The sequence below is a fragment of the Mustelus asterias genome, chromosome 6, assembly GCF_964213995.1.
Source record: "Mustelus asterias chromosome 6, sMusAst1.hap1.1, whole genome shotgun sequence".
Taxonomy (NCBI): domain Eukaryota; kingdom Metazoa; phylum Chordata; class Chondrichthyes; order Carcharhiniformes; family Triakidae; genus Mustelus; species Mustelus asterias.
The window spans coordinates 4,888,573-4,907,383 of record NC_135806.1 but is presented as its reverse complement, the minus strand read 5'-3'; the positions used below and the strand labels follow the sequence as shown (position 1 = coordinate 4,907,383).

At 47.2% G+C, this 18,811-nt stretch overlaps 1 protein-coding gene across 4 annotated transcripts in view; it reads right to left on the bottom strand.

Moving 5' to 3' along the window:
- Positions 1-18,811, bottom strand: part of tjp2a (tight junction protein 2a (zona occludens 2)) — a 148,447-nt gene that overhangs the window by 38,681 nt on the left and 90,955 nt on the right. For all 4 annotated transcript variants that reach the window (XM_078213954.1, XM_078213953.1, XM_078213955.1 and 1 more), the window contains exons 5-7: positions 10,814-11,354; positions 2,535-2,638; positions 1,435-1,588 (exon numbers count right to left, since the gene is read on the bottom strand). In XM_078213954.1, coding sequence (XP_078070080.1) covers positions 1,435-1,588; positions 2,535-2,638; positions 10,814-11,354 — 799 coding nt within the window. The remainder of the gene's footprint in view (positions 1-1,434; positions 1,589-2,534; positions 2,639-10,813; positions 11,355-18,811) is intronic.

Sequence of the window (18,811 nt, the reverse complement as noted above, 5' to 3'; positions counted from 1 at the left end):
AAGAATGTCAAGAAAAGAATACAAATGATATTATGGATGAGTGAAGAAAGGCAGGCTATCTCACCCACATCCTCAACACGTCACACTCACCAAACACCTTTAACATAATTAAAATTCCAAAGATGTTTCACAAGTTGGTACAAAACAAAATTTGGCACCAAGCCACAGATAAGATTTCAGGACAGATTGCTTTGCTGTTCAATTGTTGTTTGGTTGTGAATGTCGTGACTCTACACAGATCTGTGCACGGTTATCCAAGCTTGTGTATGGATACTCAAACAGAACCTAAACTAAAGCAAGCCGCCAGAAGCATCAGAGCAGACATTTTAGAAGTTTTAGACGTTAGGTGGGATTTTCCAACACCCACCCACCCCAGCACAGCGCATTTTCCAGTGGTAGAGATGGCTTGCCATTGGCAGCCAGCAGGATCCTCCAGTCCTGCCCATGCCCACAGCATTGTGTGGCTCCCCTGTCCTGCTGCCAAGAACCCCACAACGGGGGAGGGTGGTGTTCACCATTGGCGGGAGCAGAAGTTCCTGCTAGTGAGAAGGGCCAGAAAAACCCACCCTTGGAAAGGAGTGTCATCTCTGCATATCTCGGACACGGAACACAACAAGTGACCAAATGTTTTGTCAAAAAAGTAGGTTTTAAGAAGAAGCATCTTAAAGGATGAGAGAGATTCAGGAAGAGAATTCCAAAGCTTAGTCTTGGTAACCAAAAGGCACAGCTACCAATAGTAGAGGGATTATATCCAGGGACATGCAAGAAGTCAGAATTTGCGGATTGCAGATGTCTCAGGGTTGTAGGGCTAGAGTAGGTTATAGGGATAGGAAGGGGAGATGCCATTGAAATGCCATTTGGAAACAAAGGTGAGAATTAAAAATAAATAAAGGCTTTGATTAACTAGCAACACACGTAGGTCAGCAAACAGGAATGCTAGGGGAACAGGACTTGGAGACAGTTTGAACACAGGCAGCAAGAGATTTGGAATGTGCTCAGGTTTATGAAGTAAGAAGTCTCACAACACCAGGTTAAAGTCCAACAGGTTTATTTGGTAGCACAAGCCACTGGCTTTTGGAGTCTCGCATCTTTGTAGAAACTGGATATCGGTGTCGATATGCGCGATCTTCTTGGAGATCCTCTCCACTTGGAGCCGGCAGTTTGCGGTGTCGATGGTGGCCATGACGTGGAGAGTGCTACCAAATAAACCTGTTGGACTTTAACCTGGTGTTGTGAGACTTCTTACCGTGTTTACCCCAGTCCAACACCGGCAACTCCACACCAGGCTTATGAAGGCAGTGGTGGGATTAGAACGCAAAGATGCAATTCTCAATATTGTTGCAGGGTTGAACTGGGAGCCAGTGTGGATTAGCGAGCACAGGAGGGTGATGGGTGACAGACTAGGTGGCAATTGTACAGAGATAACCACCTCACCTCCAGGATCGGAATCACTGTCATCCATGGGTGGGATGCTGATCAGTGTTTGTTTACTGTCCCGTTGGACAACAAGCTGAAGTTTTCCTCGCGACCTCTCAATCAATTTCCGCGCATCTGCCAAAGACATGTTTTCAGTCACTGTACCATTGATCTGAAAGAAACAGAACAAACAAAGCTGACCACCGTAACATCTCCTGGTGCGTTAGAAAAGTGGACATTATTGGAACAGGAACCGCATAAATCTCAATTTTGAAAACTTGCTGGATTTGCACATCAGTTGCCCATTAAACTCAGATGGAGTTGGTAGTTAAATGCCCACTTAACAATACAATAATTAGTACTACAATGCCAGTCACTCTTTCCAGCCCAGAAAGGCAACAATTTCTCATTAGTGCAGGTCGCAACTCTTGGGAATTTTGGGGGAGGTGGTGGCATAGTGGTACTGTCACTGGACTGGTAATCCAGAGACCCAGGGTGTTGTTCTGGGGACTTGGGGTGCAAACCCACAAAATTTTAATTTAATAACAATCTGGAATTAAGAGTCTAATGATGAAACCATTGCTGATCGTCAGAAAAACCCATTGTCCTTTAGGGAAGGATATGTGCTGGCCTTTCCTGGTCTAGCCTACGTACGACTCCAGACCCATAGCAGTGTGGTTGACCCAAGTGCTACTCGGGCACTTGCCCAGGTTCAAGGACCCCCGGTGGGGGAAGTTCTCCCGCAGAGAACTGCTGGCCAGAAACTGGCAGGTCTATTGGACAACAGCACCACCAGAGAGTAGTGGTTGCTGCCGATTTGACATCCACTGAGGTAAAGTTGCAACCCAGGCCACAGGCGAGTGGTGAAGTCTCACGTGGAGTGCTCGAAACACCTAGAATAGATTGCATGCAAGCGGAAGCTGGATAAACACACGAGGGAGGGAGAAAGGATATATTGATAGGGCAAGAAGAGGGGTAGAAGGAGGTTCGTTTGGAGTGTAAGTGTTGGCATGGACCAGTTGGGCTGAATGCCCTGTTTCTGTTCTGTAAGATTCTGCATTATTCAGTTTTGCAAAGTGTAAATTAAATCATTTAAAGGAATTAAAAATTAAACTTGCCTTAAGGACAATGTCACCTTCTTCCAAGTTTCCATCCTTGGCTGCCAAGCCACTTCCAGTCATCTCTTTAATGAAAATCTGGCTGCCCAATCGAAGGCCATATTCTATTGGATGAAATTTGTGCAAGTTTTAGAAGGCTGAATACGTGGCAATGTAATGTCAGTGGTGTGGTGTTATCCAAGGACATGATTGGTTTTATTGGGCAATAAGGAAGACACAGGTTTTGAGACATTGTAATGAATGCTCCCCATAAACAATTAATCATTCTTCACCCAACTATCCACCTGGGACAGTCAGTCAAGTCCCTCCCAAGTTTTTGAACCCAAAGCCACTCTTCATTTGGCCATTAGGAACCGTATGATAACCAGACCATAAGATATAGGAGCAGAATTAGGCCACTCGGCCCATCGAGTCTGCTCCGCCATTCATCATGGCTGATATTTTCTCATCCCCATTCTCCTGCCTTTTCCCCGTAAACCCTGATCCCCTTATTAATCAAGAACCTATCTATCTCTGTCTTAAAGACACTCAATGACTTGGCCTCCACAGCCTTCTGCGGCAAAGAGTTCCACAGATTCACCACTCTCTGGCTGAAGAAATTCCTCCTCATCTCGGTTTTAAAGGATCGTCCCTTTAGCCTGAGGTTGTGCCCTCTGGTTCTAGTTTTTCCTGCTAGTGGAAACATTCTCTCTACATCCACTCTATCCAGGCCTCGCAGTATCCTGTAAGTTTCTAGAAGATCCTCCCTCATCCTTCTAAACTCCAACAAGTACAGACCCAGAGTCCTCAACCGTTCCTCATACAACAAGCTCTTCATTCCAGGGACTATTCTTGTCAACCTCCTCTGGACCCTTTCCAAGGCCAGCACATCCTTACTTACATATGGGGCCCAAAATTGCTCACAATACTCCAAATGGGGTCTGACCAGAGGCTTATACAGCCTCCAAAGTACATCCCTGCTCTTGTATTCTAGCCCTCTCGACATGAATGCTAACATTGCATTTGCCTTCCTAACTGCCGACTGAACCTGCACGTTAACCTTGAGAATCTTGAATAATGACTCCCAAGTCCCTTTGCGTTTCTGATTTCCTAAGCATTTTCCCATTTAGAAAATAGTCTATGCCTCCATTCCTCCTTCCAAAGTGCATAACCTCACACTTTTCAACATTGTATTCCATATGCCACTTCTTTGCCCACTCTCCTAACCTGCCCAAGTCCTTCTGCAGCCCCCCTGCTTCCTCAATACTACCTGTCCCTCTATATTTCTTTGCAACTCTGGGCAAGATTCTCCAGCCTCCCAGCAACGTGCTTCCTGCCGGTGGGAGGTGGCGCATTCTAAAGTAAAAGTAAAGTTTATTTATTAGTGTCACAAGTAGGCTTACATTAACACTGCAATGAAGTTACTGTGAAAATCCCCTCGTCGCCACACTCCAGCTTTCGGGTACACGGAGGGACAATTTAGCGTGGCCGATTCACCTAACCCGCACATCTTTGGACTGTGGGAGGAAACCGGAGCACCCGGAGGAAACCCACGCAGACACGGGGAGAACGTGCAGACTCCACACAGACAGTGACTCAAGCCTGGAATCGAACCCGGGTTTCTGGCGCTGTGAGGCAGCAGTGCTAACCACTGTGCCACCGTGTGTTTGCTAGTGGCAGGATTCTCTGGTCCCGCTGCTGTCAATGGGAATTCCCACTGATGTCACCCCAAGCCAGCGGGAAACCCGCGGGCAGGGGTGTGCTGCCGGTGGGAGTGAAGAATCCCACTGGTGTGAACGGCCGGAGAATTCCGGCCTTTATATTTGATTCCCTATCTTTGTGGAAAAGTGTCTGCCCAGCTGCCTCACAATAACAGCTATTAAGACATATTTTGTCCTTTTTCACCACAATTATCCCAAACATTGTCGTACATCTCCTCGGGTTTAATCACTCCATCATTGACAGACAGGAGTTCAAGTTGTCTCGGACTTACCAAGCTCTGCAATTCCCTTCCTAAATCCCCTCTTCCTTCCTTCAAGATGCTGCATAAAACCAACCTCTTGGACCCAGTTTTGAGTCAACTGTCCCATCGCACCTCAGGCGGCTGACTGTCAAATGTGATCAATAACACTCTTGTTAAGCGAATTTGGACACTTTACAATGTCAAATGCGCTATATAAATGCAGGTTGTTGTGCTGCACGGTGGCACAGTGGTTCGCACTGCTGCCTCACAGTGCCAGGGACCCGGGTTCAATTCCGGGCTTTGGTCACCGTCTGTGTGGAGTCTGCACGTTCTCCCCGTGTCTGCGTGGGTTTCCTCCGGGTGCTCCGGTTTCCTCCCACACTCTGAAAGACGTGCTGGTTAGGTGCATTGACCCAAACAGGCACCGGACTGTGGCGACTAGGGGAATTTCACAGTAACCTCATTACAGAGTAAGCCTTATTTATGACTAATAAATACTTTAGATCTTGTTCCTCCCCCTCCACAAGCACAGTAATTATGGAAAAAAAACAAACAACTTTAGATCATGTGTAACATTAATTCACTTGCGCCCATTACAAAAAAACGTTGGCTAAAACAACTGGAGGAACCAGAATCTAAGAAGAACACATTGCGAGCCAAAAATAATTCACTAATGGAAATGGTCTTAAAGTGCACACAGAAATGATACAGGAAGCAAACAAGCTGGGGAATTGGTTTCAGTTTTACAATAACCCGATTTTCCCACCCACCCCAAAACTACAGGAGCCGGGAAGATCACAAGTCATAGGGCAGGACCCTCCCCCTCCCAAGCAGCACATTTCCGTCAGCAATGGTGGCTCGCCATTGGCCACGGACAGAGTCTTCCAGTCCCGCCAATGTCTGGTGTGGCTGGCAGCCTCCAATGCCAGAGGGGGGTGTAAGGTCACCATTGGCAAGACTGGAAAATTCAGCCCATATTTGCCACTCCCTGTCCCCAGTCGATCCGTGACAAACTGGTCACTCTGTTCGAGGTGTGGTGGAATTATTTGTACCCACTGCAATTGAACAGTCTGCTGAAACACCAAAGGCCCACACTGGAAGCGGATGTGTCACTAGAAGAGGTGTGGGAAGGTGCCAGCATCCAGGTTCTCCACACACCCCCACACCTCAACACCCACAGAACAGGAAGATGGCAAATTTAAAAAAAGGAAATAATTCAGTTTGCCTACACTTCTGCTTAATAGCAAGTGGCACAAACAAGATACTACATTCACCCCACACTTCCACTTCTTCACTGGGCCCTTCAGGTAATTAAAATAAATCATTGCAGCTTACAGAATTGGGGACAGAAACAAAATGCAAAATACTGTTTAAAAAACAGAAAAATGCTGCAAAAACTCAGCTGGTCCGTCAATATCTGTGGAGAGAGAAGCAGAGTGAACATTCCCATATAACGCTTCAGTCACACGGACTCTGAACGTTAACTTGGGTTCTCTCTCCACAGATGGTGCTGGGCGCGCTTGAGAGCCAGTCACTGTCACTCCCCACTGCCTTTCCCTCGCTTACAGTATTTATCCACCTCCCTTTGAGATGCTCCGACTGAATCTGCTTCCACTGCCCCTTCCAGATCACAACTCGCTTGGTTCAAAAAAAAAATTCAGATTTCTCCTCCTGGTACATTTTCTTCAACACCGGTCTCTGCTGGTTAGCGATCTCCTGCCAGTGGAAAGTGTTTCCTCACCATTTACCCTTAACACTGGTGGGGAGCAACAGGAATTGTCCGACTTGCCCATGGCTGGGATTTTCCGGTCCTGCTGCTGTGAATGGAGTTTTGGCTGAACGTCAAATTCTCCGTTCTTGCTGGTAGTAGGACAGGAAAGAATAAGATCGGAGAAGCTCACCCCTTGAAGAAGATACCACAGAACAAGGCAGTTAGGCCCACTGTGTCTGTGCTAGCTCTTTGAAAGAGATATCCAATTAGCCCCACTCCCCTGCAAGCCTAAGCATTCATCCTATTCCCCTTTAAAGACTGAATACAGGAGTTGAAGTTGTACAAGACATTGGTAAGGCCACAGTGTGTGCAGTTTGGGTCACCCCATTATAGAAAGGATATTAAACTAGAAAGAGCACAGAAAAGATTTACTAGGATGCTACCGGGACTTGATGCTTTGAGTCACAAGGAGATGCTGGATAGACTTGGACTTTTTCCCCTGGAGCGTAGGAGGCTGAGGGGTGATCTTATGGAGGTCTATAAAATAATGAGGGGCATAGATCAGCTAGATAGTCAACATCTTTTCCCAAACGTAAGGGAGTCTAAAACTAGAGGGTATAGGTTTAAGGTGAGAGGGGAGAGATACAAAAGGGTCCAGAGGGGCAATTTTTTCACAGAGGGTGGTGAGTGTCTGGAACAAGCTGCCAGAGGTAGTAGTGGAGGTGGGTACGATGTTGTCTTTTAAAAAGCATTTAGACAGTTACATGGGTAAGATGGGTATAGAGGGATATGAGCCAATTGGGACTAGCTTAGTGGTTTAAAAAAAGGGCAGCATGGACAAGTTGGGCCAAAGGGCCTGTTTCCATGCTGTAAACCTCTAGGACTATTTATTTCATTGAATTTAGGTCCACCAATCTTCCAGGCAGCACCTGTCCCCAAGAATGAAAACTTGCTTTCAGTAAAATGGCAACTCCTGGGTTGGTCAGGAGTCTGAGAGAATAGAGTTAGTGTTTCAAGTCTGAATGACCCTTCCAGACTCAAAATGTTGGCTCTGTCTCCACACACACACTGTCAGATCTGCTGAGATATTCCAGCATTTTCTGTTTCAGATTCCAGCATCTGCAGTATTTTGCATTTATCTCTTTCAATAAACCTGTTGTGTGTTACTTTGAATCTACGTGTGCAAACCAGGTCTTTTTATTTAAAATCCACAACCACTAACATAGGGCATTACAACTAGCGACCAAGAGGCTTGGATTAGGGCCCTGGAGAAATGGATTCAAATCCCATCATGGCAGCTGGGGTATTTAGTTCCCTTAAATAAATCTGGAGTAATATGCTAGTATCAGTAACTGTGACCACAGGACAAGTGGATTGTTGGAAAACCCCATCTGGTAAGCTTTATAGAAAATAAATCTGCTGCCCTTACCCGGTCTGGCTTCTACTGTGCGACTCTGTCCGAGGAAAGTTCTCAATTGTATTAAACTGCTAACCTTTCAGCAGTTCAAGGCGGCAGCTCACCATCACAAGGGTAATTTGGAATTAGCAAGAACAGCCTCATCCCAAGAACAATAAATTATTAAAATTCAGCACAAGCATCACATCTGTGACTCGATAACTGTAGTAGGCGCAACCTGTACAACTGGCTTCCGTGTCTCTTCGTTGTCTTGGTACAAGGCACGTACATCCTCGGAACAGGAGGCCTTTCAGCCCCAAATAAATCCTGGTGGATCCGTATCTTCATTCCATCTGACTGCCTTGGTTCCAAAACCTTCAATACCCCAACAAAAACTTACCAATCACAAGTTTGGAAATTTTCAACTGATCTTCAGCCTCAGCAGTGATTTTTGGGGGATTTTGCTGTCTCCTGCATATTACGTACCAATTTTGAGATGGGTGGAATTTTCCCATCCCGCCCATGATGGGAATCGTAGCGAGGTGGACAGGTCATTACAAAGGTCCGTTGACCTCGGGTGGGATTTTCCGGGCTTGGGGCAAACGTGGCCAGAAAAATCCTGCCCGTTACCTGGGGGCATTTTATGCACCAGTAGGTGGAATATATAAATTACTTCAAAATTCCACTCCAAATCATCTGTTGAAATCATAGGGCGGCACGGTGGTTAGCACTGCTGCCTCACAGCGCCAGGGACCCGGGTTCGATTCCCGGCTTGGGTCACTGTCTCTGTGTGGAGTTTGCACATTCTCCGTGTCTGCGTGGATTTCCTCCGGGTGCTCCAGTTTCCATAAGACATAAAACCATAAGACATAGGAGCAGAATTAGGCCACTCGGCCCATCAAATCTGCTCTGCCATTCAATCATGGCTGATTTTCTTTCTCATCCCCATTCTCCTGCCTTTTCCCCATAACCTGGGGAAAATGACTGTTTGTCATTTTCATAAATGACCTGGATGAGGAAGTGGAGGGATGGGTTGGTAAGTTTGCTGACGACACCAAGGTAGGTGGTGTTGTGGATAGTTTGGAGGGATGTCAGAAGTTGCAGCGAGACATAGATAGAATGCAAGACTGGGCGGAGAAGTGGCAGACGGACTTCAACCCGGATAAGTGTGTAGTGATCCATTTTGGCAGATCCAATGGAATGAAGCAGCAGTATAATATGAAGGGTACCATTCTTAGCAGTGTAGAGGATCAGAAGGACCTTGGGGTCCGGGTCCATAGGACTCTTAAATCGGCCTCGCAGGTGGAGGATGCGGTCAAGAAGGCGTACGGCGTACTAGCCTTCATTAATCGAGGGATTGAGTTTAGGAGTCGGGAGATAATGCTGCAGCTTTATAGGACCCTGGTTAGACCCCACTTGGAGTACTGCGCGCAGTTCTGGTCACCTCATTACAGGAAAGATGTTGAAGCCATTGAAAGGGTGCAGAGGAGATTTACAAGGATGTTGCCTGGATTGGGGGGCATGCCTTATGAGGATAGGTTGAGGGAGCTTGGTCTCTTCTCCCTGGAGAGACGAAGGATGAGAGGTGACCTGATAGAGGTTTACAAGATGTTGAGAGGTCTGGATAGGGTAGACTCTCAGAGGCTATTTCCAAGGGCTGAAATGGTTGCTACGAGAGGACACAGGTTTAAGGTGCTGGGGGGTAGGTACAGAGGAGATGTCAGGGGTACGTTTTTCACTCAGAGGGTGGTGGGTGAGTGGAATCGGCTGACGTCGGTGGTGGTGGAGGCAAACTCGTTGGGGTCTTTTAAGAGACTTCTGGATGAGTACATGGGATTTAATGGGATTGAGGGCTATAGATAGGCCTAGAGGTAGGGATATGATCAGCGCAACTTGTGGGCCGAAGGGCCTGTTTGTGCTGTGGCTTTCTATGTTCTATGTTCTAACCCCTGATCCCCTTATCAAGAACCTATCTATCTCTGTCTTAAAGACACTCAATGACCTGGTCTCCACCGCCTTCTGCGGCAAAGAGTTCCACAGATTCACCACTCTCTGGCTGAAGAAATTCCTCCTCATCTCGGTTTTAAGGATTGTCCCTTTAGTCTGAGGTTGTGCCCTCTGGTTCTAGTTTTTCCTACTAGTGGAAACATCCTCTCCACGTCCACTCTATCCAGGCCTCGCAGTATCCTGTAAATTTCAATAAGATCCCCCCTCATCCTTCTAAACTCCAACGAGTACAGACCAAGAGTCCTCAATCATTCCTCATACGACAAGCTCTTCATTCCAGGGGTCATTCTTGTGAACCTCCTCTGGACCCTTTCCAAAGCCAGCACATCCTTCCTTAGATTTGGGGCCCAAAACTGCTAACAATACTCCAAATGGGGTCTGACCAGAGCCTTATACAGCCTCCGAAGTAAATCCCTGCTCTTGTATTCTAGCCCCCTCGACATGAATGCTAACATTGCATTTGCTTTTCTAACTGCTGACTGAACCTGCACGTTAACCTTAAGAGAATCTTGAACAAGGACTCCCAAGTCCCTTTGTGTTTCTGATTTCCTAAGCAATTCCCCATTTAGAAAATAGTCTATGTCTCAATTCCTCCTTCCAAAGGGTATTAACCTCTGCATCGTAACACAGGTATTGGGATACAGTGAAAAGCATTGGCCCGTAAATTCCAATTGTCGGTGGAAATGTATGCATGCAAAATTTGCATACTTGCGTTTCCGGAGTAGCTTTGCCGAAACTGCAGACGGTCAGCACAACCATCTGACCAGACCCCAGGGCGTTGCAAGAGATTGCTAACCATGCCCCCTTATGACACGACGAGCCTGGGAACACCCATTGGAGTTCCAACAAACAGTTTTGCATTGAAAACTAATCTTATGAAATGTATTTTTATTTCACTTTGAGCTACTTCTTTTAAGTAGTTAATACTACTGTCATTGGCTCACTCAAACTGCATTTTAAAAATTTAATTAGATGATTGAAAAGTTTCCTCCCATAATCCAAAGATGTGCAGGTTAGGTTGATTGACCATGCTAAATTGCCCCTTAGCATCAGGGGGACAAGCTACGGTAAATGCATGGGGTTGAGGGGATAAAGCCTGGATGGGATTATCGTCGATGCAGACTTGATGGGCTGAATGGCCTCCTTCTGCCCTGTAGGGATTCTATGATAGATTTTAGCACACCCGAGAGATGTAGACAAATCGAAAGTGGGATCTTTCTCACCTTCATTAGGTCTGCTTTTTACGAGCATGACTTTGTACGGCTTTGGCAGCCCACGGTCATAAGAGTGAGCGGAAGATTCAGGCGACGGGCTCCTGGATCTCAGTCGGTCGCGGCTTGGAGCTTTTGCCGGCTCTCGGTAATGCTCGTAGGCTCGATCGTAACCTCGGTCATCGTACGTCCGCCCCCGATCACCTTGCTCGTAGTTTCTCTCGTAGCCTCGACCCTCATCGTACGCCCGCCCTCGGTCACCATGCTCATAGCCACGGTCCTCGTCATATACGCGCCCCCTGCTGTGATCCCGACTGTAGCTACGCTCCCTGCTCTGGGCTCGGTCGTAACTCCTGCCGCGTTCTCCACTCCGGCTGTAGTCTCTGTCAGGACTCCAGTCTCGGCTGTAGCTGCGACCCCTCGGCCCATCACTCCTGTCACTCTGAACACTGTGCTCGCTTCGGCGGTCGTAGTCATCAGCTGTTTCGAAGTAATGACTGTCAGGTTCGATCACTGGTTGCCGAGCTGGAACTTTACGGCCTCTTTTCACCACCTTTTGGAGAGAGGGAACAACAATTGACAAGTTTAATGCCATCATTGAGTTAAGACTGGATTAGGTTCTTGATCAATAAGGGGATCAGGGGTTATGGGGAGAAGGCAGGAGAATGGGGATGAGAAAAATATCAGCCATGATTGAATGGCAGAGCAGACTCGATGGGCCGAGTGGCCTAATTCTGCTCCGATGTCTTATGGCCTTATCACCATCAGTGCTTATTGGCTGAATCAGAAACAGGAACTGGTGTAAATCCTTCAATAAGATAATGGCTGTTCTTCCCCCATATTTCTCCAAATCTATCCACCTCAGTCTTGAATGTATTCAGTGACTGAGGATCCTGAAGATGCACAAACCCATTCGAAAATTTATTTTCATCTCAGTCCAAAATAAGTCAACCAATTATTCAGAAACTGACCCCAGCTGGAGGGGGGGGGAACATTTTCCCAAAATCCAGCCCGTCAATCCAGGCAAGAATTTTATATTTCAATCTTAATGATCAGATGGTTGAAAAATGGTAGACTTACCGAAATAAAAAAATGTTGGGAAAGTAATAATATTCTCAATTAAAGGCGGCACAGTGGTTAGCACTGCTGCCTCACAGCGCCAAGGACCCAGGTTCAATTCCAGGCTTGGGGCACTGTCTGCGCAGAGTCTGCACATTCTCCCCGTGTCTGCGTGGGTTTCCTCCGGGTGCTCCGGTTTCCTCCCACGGTCCAAAGATGTGCGGGTTAGGTTGATTGGCTATGCTAAATTGCCCTTTAGTGTCCCGCGATGTGTGGGTTAGAAGGATTAGCAGGATAAATCCGTGGGGTTATGGGGATAGGGCCTGGGTGGGATTGTTGTCAGTGCAGGCTCGATGGGCCGAATGGCCTCCTTCGGCATTGTTGGGTTCTATGATTCGAATGTTAGCAGGAAATACAATATTGGTTTAATGCTGAATTAGTCATGAAAGGAACCACCGTTTAAAAACAAACGCTATTTAAATTTCACTTCCCCAAAATAGTAATACCCAACTTGGGACATTGGAGAGGTTGCAGTGTGAAAGCGTGATGCCTTGTACTTACTTTGTTTTCAAATCCTCAACAAAGGGAACGAAAATGCAGATATACTAATGCAAGAACATTCTAGATACACAACAGATACATCAGTTAAAAGGGGAAGAGACAGGTAATCACTTACTTTGTACACACCCAGAGCTCCGAAGAGGACAAAGAACCATCTGTATGGACAACAGAGGCCAAGGCAGGGAAAATGTTTGTGGATTAGTTTGGGGTCACCTGAGAGTTACAGAACCCAGGCTGGTAGGGCAGAGGGTTAGGATACAGATCAGCCACAATCTGGTGGAATTGACTGAACGGTCTCCTATGAAAATACCAGGCAAAAATCAAAGAATAGAATCAGAGAATCCCCACAGTGCAGAAGGAGGCCATTCGGCCCATCGAGTCTGCACCAACCATAATCCCACCCAGCCCCTATCCCCGTAACCCCACGTATTTACCCTGCTAATCCCCCCAACCTACACATCTTTGGACACTACGGGGCAACTTAGCATGACCAATCAACCTAACCTGTATATCCTTGGACTGTGGGAGGAAACCGGAGCAAACCCACACAGACACGGGGAGAACGTGCAGACTCCACACAGACAGTGACCTGAGGCTGGAATTGAACTCGGGTCCCTGGTGCTGTGAAGCAGCAGTGCTAACCACTGCCACTGAAAAGTCATCAATTCCTGTACAAAGAGCGAGGTAGCATGTTTTTGTGGGTTCTCTTTTCACTGTTAAATTAGATTTTCTTTTCCCTCCCAGTTTGTAAAAATTCTCCCAAAAAGTCTGCAAAATTGCTTCGAAATAAGGGGTAGGGGAAGTGAATGGGGGAAAGTTGGCAGAAGAAGAATAGAAAAATGGCTGTTCAGAGTCACTATGCTGGGACACAGATGTCTATCATGTTGGCCCTCTTCAACATTTCCAATTCTTCACCATTAACAGTTGTGCCTTTGTTCAAAACACTGGAGTTACCTCCCCGCCCACCACCCCCCCCCCCCCACCCCCCCCAACTTCTCTCTCATAGAACATAGAACAGTACAGCACAGTACAGGCCCTTCAGCCCATGATGTTGTGCCGAACCTTTTCCGAAACCAAGATCAAGCTATCCCACTCCCGATCATTCTGGTGTGCTCCATGTGCCTATCCAATAACCGCTTGAAAGTTCCTAAAGTGTCCGACTCCACTATCACAGCAGGCAATCCATTCCACACCCCAACCACTCTGAGTAAAGAACCTACCTCGTACATCCCTCCTATATCTTCCACCACGAACCTTATAGTTATGCCCCCTAGTAACAGCTACATCCACCTGAGGAAATAGTCTCTGAACGTCCACTCTATCTATCCCCCTCATCATCTTATAAACCTCTATTAAGTTGCTTCTCATCCTCCTCCGCTCTAAAAAGAGAAAAGCCCTAGCTCCCTCAACCTTTGCTCATAAGACCTACCCTCCAAACCAGGCAGCATCCTGGTTAATCTCCTTTGCACTCCTTCCAGTGCTTCCACATCCTTCTTATAATGAGGTGACCAGAACTGCACACAATATTCCAAATGTGGTCTCACCATAGAACATAGAACATAACAGCGCAGAACAGGCCCTTCGGCCCACGATGTTGCACCGACCAGTTAAAAAAAAAACTGTGACCCTCCAACCTAAACCAATTTCTTTTCGTCCATGAACCTATCTACGGATCTCTTAAACGCCCCCAAACTAGGCGCATTTACAACTGATGCTGGCAGGGCATTCCAATCCCTCACCACCCTCTGGGTAAAGAACCTACCCCTGACATCGGTTCTATAACTACCCCCCCTCAATTTAAAGCCATGCCCCCTCGTGCTGGATTTCTCCATCAGAGGAAAAAGGCTATCACTATCCACCCTATCTAAACCTCTAATCATCTTATATGTTTCAATAAGATCCCCTCTTAGCCGCCGCCTTTCCAGCGAAAACAATCCCAAATCCCTCAGCCTCTCCTCATAGGATCTCCCCTCCATACCAGGCAACATCCTGGTAAACCTCCTCTGCACCCTCTCCAAAGCCTCCACATCCTTCCTGTAATGTGGGGACCAGAACTGCACACAGTACTCCAAGTGCGGCCGCACCAGAGTTGTGTACAGTTGCAACATAACGCTACGACTCCTAAATTCAATCCCCCTACCAATAAACGCCAAGACACCATATGCCTTCTTAACAACCTTATCCACTTGATTCCCAACTTTCAGGGATCTATGCACACATACACCTAGATCCCTCTGCTCCTCCACACTATTCAAAGTCCTCCCGTTAGCCCTATACTCAACACATCTGTTATTCCTACCAAAGTGAATTACCTCACACTTCTCCGCATTAAACTCCATCCGCCACCTCTCGGCCCAACTTTGCAACCTGTCTAAGTCTTCCTGCAAACTACGACACCCTTCCTCACTGTCTACCACACCACCGACTTTGGTGTCATCAGCAAATTTGCTAATCCACCCAACTATACCCTCATCCAGATCATTAATAAATATTACAAACAGCAGTGGCCCCAAAACAGATCCCTGAGGTACACCACTTGTAACCGCACTCCATGATGAATATTTACTATCAACCACCACCCTCTGTTTCCTATCCGCTAGCCAATTCCTGATCCAATTTCCTAGATCACCCCCAATCCCATACATCTGCATTTTCTGCAGAAGCCTACCATGGTGAACCTTATCAAACGCCTTACTAAAATCCATATATACCACGTCCACTGCCTTGCCCCCATCCACCTCCTTGGTCACTTTCTCAAAAAACTCAATAAGGTTAGTAAGGCACGACCTACCTGCCACAAAACCATGCTGACTATCACCTATCAATTCATTACTCTCCAAATAACTATAAATCCTATCCCTTATAATTTTTTCCAACATCTTGCCGACAACAGAAGTGAGACTCACCGGTCTATAATTCCCGGGGAAGTCTCTGTTCCCCTTCTTAAACAATGGGACAACATTCGCTAACCTCCAATCTTCTGGTACTATACCAGAGGCCAACGACGACCTGAAGATCAGAGCCAGAGGCTCTGCAATCACTTCTCTTGCCTCCCAGAGAATCCTTGGATAAATCCCATCCGGACCAGGGGATTTATCTATTTTCAGACCCTCCAGAATATCCTGCACATCCTCCTTATCAACTGTAATACTGTCTATTCTACTCCCCTGCAACCCAGTGTCCTCCTCAGCTATATTCATGTCCCCTTGCGTGAACACCGAAGAGAAATATTGGTTCAATGCTTCACCAATCTCCTCCGGTTCCACACATAACTTCCCTCTGCCATCTATAACTGGCCCTAAACTTGCCCTAACCAACCTTCTGTTCTTGACATACCTATAGAACGCCTTAGGATTCTCTTTAACCCTATCCGCCAAAGTCTTCTCATGTCCCCTTTTAGCCCTTCTAAGCTCGCTCTTCAACTCCCTCTTAGCCAATCTAAAGCTTTCTAGTGCACTACCCGAGTGCTCACGTCTCATCCGAACATAAGCCTCCTTTTTCTTTTTAACCAACAAAGAAACTTTTTTGGTGCACCACGGTTCCCTAGCCCTACCAATTCCTCCTTGCCTGACAGGGACATACCTATCACAGACTCGCAGTAGCTGCTCCTTGAAAAAACTCCACATGTCGGACGTTCCCAGTCCCTGTAAACTCCTAGTCCAACCTATGTTTCCTAATTCTCTCCTAATAGCCTCATAATTACCCTTCCCCCAGCTAAAACCACTGGCCCGAGGTTCATGCCTATCCCTTTCCATCACTAAGGTGAACGTAACCGAATTGTGGTCACTATCACCAAAATGCACACCAACTTCCAAGTCTAGCACCTGGTCTGGCTCATTTCCCAGCACCAGATCCAATATAGCCTCACCTCTAGTTGGCCTGTCTACATACTGAGTCAAAAAACCTTCCTGCACGCTTTGAACAAAAACTGACCCCTCTAACGAGCTAGAGCTATAACAATTCCAGTCAATATTAGTCAAGTTAAAATCCCCCATAACAATTGCCCTATTACTTTCACTCCTAAGCAGGATTGACTCCGCAATCCTTTCCTCAACCTCTCTAGAACTTTTAGGAGGTCTATAAAAGACTCCCAACAGGGTGACCTCTCCTCTCCTATTTCTAATCTCCGCCCATACTACCTCAACAGATAAGTCCTCATCAAACCTCCTCTCTGACACTGTGATACAATCTCTGACCAATAATGCTACCCCTCCCCCTCTTCTACCTCCTTCCCTACTTCGACTAAAACATTTGAACCCCGGGACCTGCAGCATCCATTCCTGCCCCTGCTCTATCCATGTCTCTGAAATAGCCACAACATCGAAGTCCCAGGTACTGATCCACGCTGCAAGTTCACCCACTTTATTGCGAATACTCCTGGCATTGAAGTATACACATTTCAAACCCTGCTCCACCCCACCTCTGCAATGCCGTGCATTGCAGTCCCCATCCATGCATCCCTCACTTTCAGCCCCACTACTCAGGATCCCTCCCCCCCCCCCCGAATCAGTTTAAACCTCCCTGCATGGCCTTAGCAAATTTACCCCCCAGGATATTGGTCCCCTTCTGATTAAGGTGTAGACCATCCTTCTCATAGAGGTCACACCTTCCCCAGTACGAGCCCCAATTGCTTAAGTACCTGAACCCCTCCCTCCTGCACCATCCCCTCAGCCATGAATTCAAACCTTCCCTCTCCCTATTCCTCTCTAAACTATCCCGTGGTACAGGCAAGAGTCCAGAGATAACCACTCTGTCAGTCTTGGCCTTTAGTTTCCACCCCAACTCCATAAATCCCTGCCTAATATCCCCTTCCCCTATCCTCCCTATGTCGTGTGTCCCCACATGTACAATAACTTGTGGTTTATCTCCCTCCCCCCTAAGAGTCCTGAATACCCTGTCAGACACATCCCGGACCCCAGCCCCTGGTAGGCAACACACCAACCCTGAGTCCCTACCTTTAGTTCCGACCCTCCTATCTGTCCCCTTAATTGTGGAGTCCCCAATCACAAGGCCCAGTCTTCTACAGCCCCTAACCACCTGAGCTTTCTCACTCGGCTCACCCCCAGAGATCTGCTCTCTATGCTCAGTTGATTCCTCCTCAACTGTAGCCTCCAGCACCGAAAACCTATTATGGAGGGGAACCGCCCCAGGGGATTGTCTTCCCGATTGCTTCTTACCCCTCCTCCTGGCATTGACCCAAGCCTCATTTCTAGGAGTTACTATTTCTCTATAACTCCTATCAACTTCCACCTCCGCCTCCCGAATTATGCGGAGTTCCTCTAACTCCCCCTCCATCTCCTTTACACGCTCCTCCAGAAGCTGCAATCTAATGCACTTCTTACAACTAAAATCTCCTGAAACACTACTGGATTTCCTCACCACATACATCCCACAGGAGATGCAGCATACTGCCTGAACTGCCATCCCTGAAGCCATTACCAGCAAGAAAAAAAGAAAACAAAAAACTTCCCCACACTTATAATTAGGTTAGAGGAGGATGGAAGGGTGGGATCCTCTACCAGTGTAGAGGATCGGGTATCTCCTCTGCACCAATTTATAGGGCTAGGGGCCCGAGAGAAAAAAAAACTACAGCTACCGGCAGGCTTCGCGATGCGGCCTTCCGGTTTCCGCTAATTACAAAAAACCTCCCGAAAATTAGACAAAAAAAAAACCCAGAATTTACTCACAGTCCGCGCTCTCTCTCTCACCGCTCACAGTCTCCACCCCGCAGGTCCGCTCCCAGAGGAACACTGAGGCCGATACCTTATAAGTACTCGCCTCGGGGTATCGGCCTCAGTGTTCCTCTGGGAGCGGACCTGCGGGGTGGAGACTGTGAGCGGTGAGAGAGAGAGCGCGGACTGTGAGTAAATTCTGGGGTTTTTTTTTGTCTAATTTTCGGGAGGTTTTTTGTAATTAACGGAAACCGGAAGGCCGCATCGCGAAGCCTGCCGGTAGCTGTAGTTTTTTTTTCTCTCACTTACCTTATAAGTACTCGCCTCGGGGTATCGGCCTCAGTGTTCCTCTGGGAGCGGACCTGCGGGGTGGAGACTGTGAGCGGTGAGAGAGAGAGCGCGGACTGTGAGTAAATTCTGGGTTTTTTTTTTGTCTAATTTTCGGGAGGTTTTTTGTAATTAGCGGAAACCGGAAGGCCGCATCGCGAAGCCTGCCGGTAGCTGTAGTTTTTTTTTTTCTCTCACTTACCTTATAAGTACTCGCCTCGGGGTAAGTGAGAGAAAAAAAAAAACTACAGCTACCGGCAGGCTTCGCGATGCGGCCTTCCGGTTTCCGTTAATTACAAAAAACCTCCCGAAAATTAGACAAAAAAAAAACCCAGAATTTACTCACAGTCCGCGCTCTCTCTCTCACCGCTCACAGTCTCCACCCCGCAGG